General features: G+C 38.5%; 1 protein-coding gene across 1 annotated transcript in view; it reads right to left on the bottom strand.

Moving 5' to 3' along the window:
- Window positions 1-517: 517 nt before the first annotated feature.
- The window catches only part of LOC142138682 (large ribosomal subunit protein eL31-like), a 43,776-nt gene continuing 32,888 nt past the window's right edge, over window positions 518-11,405 (bottom strand). The window contains exon 3 of the mRNA XM_075195529.1: window positions 518-958. Coding sequence (XP_075051630.1) covers window positions 578-952 — 375 coding nt within the window. The 5' untranslated portion in view covers window positions 953-958 and the 3' untranslated portion in view covers window positions 518-577. The remainder of the gene's footprint in view (window positions 959-11,405) is intronic.

Raw genomic sequence — 11,405 nt, 5'->3', positions numbered from 1 at the left:
AGCTGGGGGGCTTGGAGATGATCCTCCAAATTGTTTATCACACTATGAAGTATTACATATTTTCAGGTTTATATACCACAAGGGGAGCTGATAATGTGAATAATCTACAAATGATTTTATATACAGCTGAGAGCACTCCTTTATAAAAGTGTCTGTCAGGACAGTATATAGGAGTGCTCAACAAAACACACCAAAAGATAGATAACAAAATATGAACACATATACAACCATTAACGTTACCTTAACAATATGTAAAAATGTAGTACCTCTTACAGTAGTACCCTGGAAATATGAATACAAACAGGGTTCTCTCTCACTGTGCTGTCTCCACTCCAAGATAGATGGTAGATTACAAAATGGTAAAAGGAAAAGAGGAATGGCAGAAGATGGTGCTTTACCACAAATAACTTATCTTTATTCATTTAAAAACATCCCATTAAAATATACTATTGCTATAAATTCAAATCAATATAACAATAAAAACTAATTCAAATCAATAAATTTGTTACAACTTCATCAATTAAATGTTCTTTTTTTTTCAGTTTGACTTTTTTTTATTCAACAATGAAAAATCCGATTAGTTTTCATCAACATTGACAGTCTGTAGACCTTTGTATGTTGTGACTGGCATACATGTCACCAATGTGTATAGTTTGCAGGGAAACTCTTCATCCTCATTGCACTTTCTGGATAAACGCACACAAATATGGTATGGAACATTTTTGATACCTTTGGCCCAAACTGCTTTGTTCAACCTTGTGTCAATGCGCACATCAGTAGTACGTATCGCTTTCATTGCAAATTTACAGATCTCCTTAAGAGCACGCAGAGCAGGCTTTTTGAAGCCAATTCCATGGTTTTGTTTGTGAATATTGATGGTGTATTCCCTAGTAACTACCTCATTGATGGCAGAGCAGCTCTTCTTCTCGCCTCCTTTCTTTGCTGGCGCCATCGTCTTCTAAGGGCAATGTCAAAAAGGCAATTAAATGTTCTATACTCAAAGTCCCGATCATGTGACCATTAATACCATGTCTATTTATATAAATCCCAACATCGTTTCAAGAATCTTTTCAATAATTATATTTCTATTCTTCTTTTTTAAAGGTATTCAATTTTCAAAATTCAAAACAGTTCATATAAACAATTCTAAATGTAACAGATCGTGGACTGAAACACTCACAAAAACGATCACATGATCGGACTGACAATCATGGTATTCAATTATAGTAATTCCATGCATACAAAGAATCCCATATGTCAGTAAATTTCCACCTCAACAGCTACTTTAAATATTCAATATTACAGTTAAGTCCATAAATATTGGGACATTGACAACAAAGTATTAAAAAGTGAAAGTTTGATGTAGGATTGTTTAGTTTGTCCCATTACTTTTTGTCCCTTAAAAAGTGTGAGGAACATATAGAAACCGTCGTAATTTCTACACTGTTCACCTGATTTGGATGTAAATACCCTCAAATTAAAGCTAAAAGTCTGCAGTTAAAGCACATCTTGTTTGTTTCCTTTGAAATCCATTGTGGTGGTGTATAGAGCCCCAAATATGATAATTGTGTCGATGTCCCAATATTTATGGACTTGACTGTATATTTCAAGTGCAATGGTTCCGATCACGTGGCCATTTTTGTTCAATCTCTATATGCATGTTCCTTTTTCATTAATCATTTCAAAAACTTTTCCAGTAATTATATTCCTTTTTTGTATGACGACTCGATATTTTATATATGCAAAATAGTAGTCTGCATAGAATTTCATATGGATTTGAAAATAGAAAAAAGCTGATCACGTGATTGGACTTTGCCAGTCAACTTTTCTATTTCATAGATAAACATATCAATCTTTGATCTTTGTATAACCTCTATTATGATATGCTTCCAGTGTATCACCACAGTAACAGCATATATTAGACATATTAGTAATCAAACAAAATAGTCCATGATTCTATTCTCAGAAATGTTTCTCTCAAATCATATTTTATATCTCTAAATTTAATTCCTGATATAATCTTATTGTTATCTTTATTATTAATGTCCAATGATCTCCCTAAAAGTAAACCAAAAGTAGCAGTTTCATATGGATTATTTTATACGTGATGATAGGAATAAATGCAATTCAGTCAGCATTTAACCCTATTGGAGTTAGGGTGTTTAATTTATAGATCCAACTAATTTATTTGTTTGCTACCTTAGCAATTACATTTTTATCTTTACAATCCTGTTCGATCTTGGTAATTCTTATAAAAGATATTAAATATTTTGTGAACTGTCATGAACATCCTTAAAATGATTCAAGAGGGGATGATCAGTGTTCCCTTTCTTGATATTATATAGATGTTTTGACATCCTTATTTTCAGTAGACATATAGTTCTCCCTATATAGTATTTGTCACACTGACATTTCAATAAATATACAACATTTTTAGTGTGGCAGGTGATAAACTGATTGTTTTTGAACTTTTTTCCATGTACCTCAAATTTTTGCATAGAGTATTTTTACACATCTGTGGAAATCTTTGGAATTAATGGTCCCACCTTTTGTCATATCGGGTAATAACCCTCTTACTAAATTATTTTTTAGATTGTTGGCGTTTCTATAAATAAAATTCAGTTTACTGGGAGGAATTGGACCCAATAAATGATCTTTTTATAGAATCCCCCAATATCTTCCTACCACTTTCTCTGTCACTCTGTGGTTACTGTTGTATCTAGTAATGTAAGACCATTCAAATTTTTTGTCTTCTTTTTTGTTTTTATGGGGAATTTTGCAGCTTTTATTTTAGCTGTCTCTATTACTGCTTTCGGATATCCTTTATTTTCAAATTCCTTTATCAATTTCTCAGTTTGAGTTTAAAATTCAATATCTTCTGTACAGTTCCGTTTGTGTCTAATTGACCATATGGTATATTTTTTAATCAACTTTGGTGATGTTCACTCGAAATTGGTATCAATGAGCTGGAATCAGTCAGTTTACTGTTTTCGTTTGAATACATTTATTCTTCACATATATATAAAACCAGGGACAAGGTTCGACCTAATTTATTTATGTCCTATTGGGAAGAGGAAGTTGCATGGCAAAATAATCCACTTGGGGCGATCCTGGTGACCTGGTCCTGTTTTATTGACGATATTCTATTAATTTGGAGAGGGAGTCGGTCATTACTCGATTCTATCTGTCAACATTTAAGCCAAAATCAATACAATATAGAACTTACCTTCAACATCAGTGAAACAAATGTTAATTTTTTAGATTTACTAAATATATGTGAAGAATATAATTATATTTTTAGGATGTGGCAACAGTTAATATTTCCAGATGGGGACACCATTTAAAGTACATAGTTGTGGCACTACAAGTTGCAGCATACACATGAGCACAAGTTACCCTAGGGGGTAAATGTATCAAGCTGCGATTTTTCAGCGATTTCAAATTGCTGCAAATCGCTCAAGATAGTTCCCATGTTGCACAAGTATGTAGCATATGCATACATGAAGTATAAATATAATATGTTACTATTCTTCCTCCTTCCAGTATGTAGGGAGAGGGTGAATAGATATAATTGGAGATGAATAAGGTTTAAGGTAATTCTTATTATTAAAAATTTAGTGTGGTAAGCCTGACAGAATATTAATAATAATAACTCTTTATTTATATAGTGACTTTTTCCAAAAAGAACTCAAAGCATTTTACATTGTTGCAGTGGGTGAGACAGTCATTTTGGGCATGCTCAGCTGTTATTCTATGAATCATTCTCATCAGCTATTATTTATAGACTTCAAGAAGTAACAATAAAACAACTCATAAAATCACATGTGAATAATCCAGTTTAAACATGGTGGTGTATTCCGGTCTAGCATCATGTGAGGACTGGGAGACAATTGCATGGTTGTAGAGCAAACAGTGCACTAGTTAGAATTATAGTTAGATGGGCTGGAAGGAGACAAAGACAGTTTCACCGTAAATAAAGTCATAACATATTCTTATAACAGAAGATATTTATATGCTCTATATAGTAACCAGCATTATGGTTACTATAATTAAGGATTAAAATTCTTGTTAACTAGCCATGATCATATTAATATATTCAGTATAGTGTTGTATAAATCAGGAAAAATTGCTCAGCAAACTCTTCAAAGAAATGTCCTTAAAAGCAAATTGTTAATTAGCTTTTCTCTGTATAATAGCGGAATCTGTTTTTCAAAGTATCACAACTGGCTTGGCAGTGAATATTTAGATGCTCCACAATTCGATAAAAATAAAAGACATACGATTATCAAAATGTGGTATCATTTATTTTTAAACATTATTTAAGTATAGTATGGCTTAGTTATTTATTTTGTGTACAAACGTAGGAGTTCTAAATATTGTTCACCTCTTGCTTACATTTTTCTGGTTATGTGATAACAGAGATAAGTGAGTTTAAATTACCTTTCTTCTCACAGAGAACCTAGGAATTAGGGAACCACTTCATATTCATTTTTCTGAGCAGCAATCTTGCTTGACCTCAGAGAGGATGGAACAGTCAGCTTCCCTTTGGAACAGCTAAATGCTCTACATGAGTCAATGTGCATCCCCAGATATGCTTCTTTTACATGTACTGGAGTCTTGATGTAAAGAATCATGGCATGATGACACCAGCCGCTACTTATTGCCTGTTTGCATATTAAACCAAGAAGATTTTATTAAAGCCGTGGCCATCTATTTGGATGTTGAAACTGATCAATGTAGGGGTATTTTTTTATTTAATTTCATTTTAGATTTATTAATAACTATATTATTAATATTTATTAATAACTCTGTCAAGATACTGTTCTCATTTGTTTACATGGAACTTCATTCAAGGGCGGACCTAGATTTTTTTTGTGGGGGAGGGGCAATTTAGTGCCCCATCCCCTTTTTTTTTTCTAGCAGGTGCAGACACAATATATACATGTCCCTGTCAGCAGAGACCAGGCAGAGGACGCTGCCCGACCGCTCCAATTTTGTTTAAAACACAATCAGAGGGGCCGGGAAGGATTCCCTGTTTGTCTCTCAGCTGATGGGGATATGTATATAGATTGTGGGTGTAGGCAGCCCGCACCTGCTAGAAGGGGGGAGGGCACATAATATTGTGTGACTGTCAAGGCAGATCTTTACAATATCTTGGGGAATAAGTACATGCATTTGTACTCCTGATACAGAAATACTGCTGTGTTTTGAGTTGGATGTATCTTGAGATACATGCAACCCAACACACACAAGTACACATTTTTTTACTGCAGTATTTTAATGTGGAATTTGGGGGTACATAATGCATCCAACTCTGAATGAGGTCTAAATGGTGAAAATTTGCATTAGGACAAAGCGTGTTGTGTCAAGCGGTGCAAATGCATTTTTTTGCATGGCTTTGCCACGGTGCAAAATTGCACCATCTATCTGAATTTATTCCTAACTCTAAATGGGGCCCACGTTGTTTGCCCTGTGCGACATTAAACTTAAAGTGTGGGAGCATTCTGTCACTTGGTGTCAGAGATTGTTTTATCCTACACTAGTAAAGTATGACGCTAAATTATAAAAATATAGAATAGAAAGCCTGGCACCTATCTGTAGTGTTGATGCAGGAATATTAGATGCTCCACCAATATTTATTCAGTCTTCACTTTCCGAGTGGGTGCCAGCCGATTAAATATAATAACATATTGATAGGCCAGGACTGGACAACTACAAGTTCCAGCATACCCTACCAGCTATCAGCTGGTTATCGGCTGGCAAAGCATGCTGGGGCTTGTAGTTTCCTGAAGAGCAACAAGTTGCCCAGTCTGACCTAGGCACTCTTAAACTGTTAGCAAAATTCTTTAACAAAACGGCTACTATCCAAGAAACAATCATTTAACATTTTAGGCAGCTAAATGGCAACTCTACTTATAACACAGCATGCCAACTGATAGCTTTGTTTATAGCCTACACACAATAGGTCTATAAGTTTTATGTTCCCAATCTGTGCACCTTTTCAAATACGACATGAAATCTTAGATGGGTATAATATAACTAAGGTTACCATAAACTGTTTTTTTGTGTAATGCTAACATTTTGAAGTTTCTAGATATATGAAATTTAGTGATATAGCTTTTAATGAACAAATAGTTTAAACACATATTATTATGCTTTGTAGTTGCAAATTATATTGAGTCATTTGGATAAGTAGCAATGACACATTTGCTGTGCAGTTGTTGACATGAGAAATGAATCCACAATATGTTTATAACAATGTGACATTTTTTTAACAGTTATAGGGGTATATTTAAGAAATAACGGTAGTGCACTATCGTGCACTTACCATGTTATTTAGCCCACGATGTGTCCAACTCAAATTTATTAACGGTGCATCGCAGCAGATATCATTGATATCTGCTGCTTTTCACTTCTGATCGTTTTTGCGAGCAGTCACCATACAACAGTATGGTGACTGCTCTGGCTGCAATTTAGCAAGTCCCGAAATTTTTTTTTTTTCGGGAACTTGTTGTGTTAATGTACAACATCCGAAATGCTGCTAAAACTTGTGTTCTTCGCAGAGCCGGATTAACAATAGGGATAAAGGGGCTACAGCCCAGGGGCCTAGGGCATCTCAGGGGCCTTCCGGCATTCATCGGGTCAGGGGCGTCCCCGCCCCCGACTGTCACCTGTTCAAGGAGAATGGCAGGCAGCTACTAGCAAATGTTATGCTGTTAGCTGCCTGCTGTCACTGTAGTACTTACGCGGTGCACAGTAATCTCCTTACTGAGGAGATCTCGTGAGAGTGAGACTATGAGTCATAGTCTCACTCTCACGAGATCTCCGCAGTAAGGAGATTACAGTGCAAAGCGGAAGCACGGAAGAATTACAGGGAGTGGAACAACGGAAGGAGGTAAGCTCACGGGGGGGCTCATGGGGGGCCCACACAGGACTCTTAGCCCGGAGGCCTCCCTTCCCTTAATCCGGCCCTGGTTCTTCGTTATGTCCAGCACTGCTCCGGAGAGCAGAGCTGGACAGCGCATGGGCAGGGAGTGATCTTGCGATCCCTCCCTGTCACAGCCTCAAGCTCTCCGGACGGCACATGCGCAGTTGCATGAAGAAGAGCAAGTACACCGAAGAGGAGGAGATCCAGAGACAGTGCGACCGAAGAGGCAGTGGTGAGTATGGTTTTTTTTAACACAGAAACAGCAGTTTTTCGGAACTGCTGTTTCTGTGATCCATTTTTCATAAATTTGAGAAATACATCAATCCTTATCCATGCGATAAGGATTGATAAGTATTTCTCACTTTCCCCGATACATGATAAATGTGTCCCATAGAGTGCTCAGGTAACTATCTTTATATTTTGCTAAATAGCGTTAGCAGATACTGTAGCATAGGAATGTATATATTTGTATGGTGCTATACTGCCATCCAGTGGTCTTACTGTTCACCATTATTTTCCATCAGCTCATAGAGGTCACAGGAACAAATATATATGACACATACACACACTCAGTGGCACGTTTCCAATCTACATTTTAATGGATGTGATGATAATTTAGTCTTTATCCATACAAGCCTTTTGTCTCTGTAAAATATAGTAATGTACAACATATCATGATAGCCGATAACATAATATAGTACTAGATTTAAGAACACCTTCATTTGTTTTAGAAATATATAATTATATTATGGAAAATAACTGAATGATCCATCTAGTCTGCCCATGACAATGCCTATTTAAGTTTCCTTTTATATATTTCTACTTCTGTACTCTTGTGGGGATCCCAGTATTTATTTTTGCCATATTGCTTTATATACATATTTTATATGGGGAAAAAAATATTAATGGTCCCTAGTGAGTAAGGTTTGTCCCCATGGCAGGTGTGTGTTGCAGCCATGTACAGTATTTACACATTAGGCACAACATGTAACAATGATTATGCCCTGTTGAGCATAGCGAAATCCAATTGATGTGGGTAATAACACCTTACAAGGCTACGCATGCAACAACTGAAGTTGCACAGTAAACTGCCATACCAGGACACCAAGAAACTGCCATGCTGGGGTCTAAATTAACTCTCAATGGACCTGCAAGTTCCACATGCGAACAAACATTTAATATATAGCTCATACTTGCCAACTGGCAAGTATGGTCCAAGAGCCTGCCGGGTAAGGTGGAGGTGCAGGGGGCGGGGCTCCAAAAATTGCGTCATTTTTCCGGTGAATCGCGGCATTTTGGACCTAAATCTGCCCACTTCACTAGGAAGTGGGCAGATCCGGGAGATTGCCACACTCTCCTGGGAATCCGTGAGACTCATGCTAAATGTAGAAGTCTTCCGGACATACCGGGAGAGTTTGCAAGTATGATATATCTTTAAAGCTCCCAGGGGCATATTATACTGGACAACGTACATGGAGCGCATAGATAGGGTTGCTATCTGTCCAGTCTGCACTGTGACAGTCTGGGTTTCAGGGTCCACATTTATGTGAAGAGTGAGGGTAGTTGAATAACTTTGAACAGCCATGTTCAACCATTATGCAGATACCTCCCCATGCTGGCATTTTGTCAGGTTGTTTCAACAAAGTTTGTTCCGCAATCAGAAGATAGTTGTTTTGTAGGTACTCTGATAGAGATCAACCTCAATAAAGCATTTATACTAATTCAACAGAATACAGAAAAGACTACATCAATAGAGCATTTTTACTAATTGACTTCAATAGGAATGGCACAAATGCTCATATTGGTGACGAGCACAGCCCTGTTTGTTGTTTGCTTACCAACCTTTTGTTTAATGTCCTTCCACTGTCCAAAGACATCTAATACTTTATATGTTAAAGGGAGTTTCATGCTAAGAGGTTTTTCTTGCAGATCTGCCATCTTTTCTTGCTGATGTTGACATTGTAGCTTACAGATATTGACATGTCTGTGCATCACAGTTGCAGTGTATCTATTGCCACTAATGACCCAGGACTCTGCTGCTTTAATAGCGCCTTGTAGGAAGTGTGGGCCTTAATGTTGAGTACAAGTAAGCATACGATCATATGTTTCCACTGTCTGTGTTTGGCTACAATGAGATAGAAGCATTACAGTGTGGAACTAGTAACTGTCACGAGTTGCAGCGTTACGCCGCGTGCTGGTGTGATCTAGCAACCAGGCGCGTGCTCTAGTTTCTATGCTCTGTGTTTTTTCTTTGGGATTATCCTTGTGGCATAGATGTAGGAGGGTGTAGGGACATCTTCCAACTCCAGGGGGAGCTCTCATATGAATTAAACTGGTTCATTTATATTTTTATACATGCTTCCTGGTTTATGTTATTACCTATGCCAGTTCTAGCTAGTATTAATTAGCAGCCTCCTGAGGCTAATTGTTAGCCCTGTTCTCCTCTGTCCTGATTGGTTCTTAGTACTATTGAAGGCAGTGAGGTCTGAGCCTCACGGCTGGTTATAGCTTCCAGTTCCCTGTCTGCTAACCTGCTCTTGTGCTGTTTGGTGTATACCTTCTGGATTGAACTTCTGTGTATGACCCCTGCCTGTACCTTGGACCTTGTCTGCTTGCCTGTGACCCTGATTTGTTTGCCTGTACCTTGGACCCGCTGTATTGCTAGTGACCCCGACCTTTGGCGTGTTACCTGATTATTCTGCTTGCTAGTGACCTCTGACCTCTGCTTTTGTCTGACCATCCGCTGCCTCCTGGCCTGCCGCTACAGTTTTGTATTACAAACTTACACTACTTCTGGAGTTAAGTCCTGGGGGCATCTGAGTACCAGTGAGCGTATAATGCTCTATGGGAAAGGTGGCTGCTAAAGGTGAAGACCTCCGCCTACCAGTTCTGTGGGTTTGTGAACAGACCGTCAGCGTAACAGTAACTGGAACTGTTGCCTTTTTAAGGATAGTAGTGTATCCCAGTCTGCAGCAAGCTCCTTGAGTAATGCTTCCCTTGCATAGTAACTGGAATCACCAACCCAAGTGGATCATACAGGCTGTTTACTGTAATACTGCCACGTTCGGTGTATGGTTTCTCTTTAATTAACACCTGGGTTGTGTATGTATTTTTTTATCCCAATTTATTTTTAGGTTGTGTTGAACAGGTGGATTGTCAACATGTGTCAGGAATCCTGTATTTAGATGGAGGACTCAGTATTCAACTCTCACTGCACAGCACGACAAGCACAGCTGATGCAAGTTACTGAGTTGCATTCAGGTTATTAGTGACATCACAGAGTTTTGGAGTTGAACTCCCAAACGGTATGTAAACCTGCTCTTCCTATCGTTCCTGGCCAGAGTATCAGCTTTGCTGTTCTGAATTCCTCAGCATCTTATCCTGTTTACTGCTTGATTCCTGATTATTGACTCGGTTTGTTCCTCACTTTGTGATACCTAGATCCTGACTTTCTACTGCGCTGACAGATTGCTTTTGACCTTTGGCTTTTTCCTCACTATTCCTCAGCTTGCTGATTCTGTTTGGTTAACTGCATCCTGCTGACCTCTGTTTGTCTGACTATTCTGCCTTCTGAGCTACTTGCTTGTAGTGTTCTGCTAACCATGCTAAGGGTCAGTTCGGTGTACTACAAACTGGTTACAATATGCAGCTCAACCCATCCAGCTTTGTGCTGCTCTGGTAAATACCAGTGAGTAAGTTAGACTCTGCACCACTGCTCTCTGCCTGTATCAATCTTAGCTAGTGTTGTGTACACAACCACAAACCTAATAACATGCCCATTTCAATTCTTTAGATCCTTTGATTGAGTTTCTGAGCCAAATGCCTTCTTTACACTGTCACTGTTTTTTTATGACAATGTGTTCATTCCTGAAGTAGATTAGCACCCCCAGTTAGTAAAAAGGTTATACTTAACTGTTGTCAAATATGATTTTCATCTGGTGTCCTTTCCAAGTTAACTATTTGTTAGGCAAGTCGCAAAAGGGTTTGGTTTATTTCATACATGCCAACTCTCCCGGAAAGTCCGGGAGACTCCCGAAATTCGGGTCGGGCTGCCGGGCAAGCTGGCATTTCTCCCGCATCCCAATCTCACCGAGAATCGCGTCATTTGACACGATTCTCGGTGAATCACGCCATTTTGGAGGGCGGGAGGGGGCGGGACGAGGCCAATAGCGTTATTTTGGTCCCGCCCCCCACAACGCAAATTACGGTTTCACGGGGGCGGGGCCAAAATGACGCAATTGGCCTCGTCCCGCCCCCTCCCGCCCTCCAGTCTTGGTAAGTATGGTTTATTTTCATCTATTTTCTGGAACAATATATTACCGAAACCATTGTCATCCTTCTCAAATGCAGGAAGCTTTTGTAGGTCTGGTTTGCATAGCTTTGATGCATTCTGCTGCTAGGTCTCTCACAAAGAAGTGATTGGGACATGGTTCAAGTACACTTGTGCTTAAGTCATTGATATTGTCGAGACATTTTG

This window comes from Mixophyes fleayi, chromosome 2 (assembly GCF_038048845.1).
Source record: "Mixophyes fleayi isolate aMixFle1 chromosome 2, aMixFle1.hap1, whole genome shotgun sequence".
Lineage (NCBI taxonomy): Eukaryota > Metazoa > Chordata > Amphibia > Anura > Limnodynastidae > Mixophyes > Mixophyes fleayi.
This window is presented reverse-complemented; position numbering and strand designations above follow the sequence as displayed.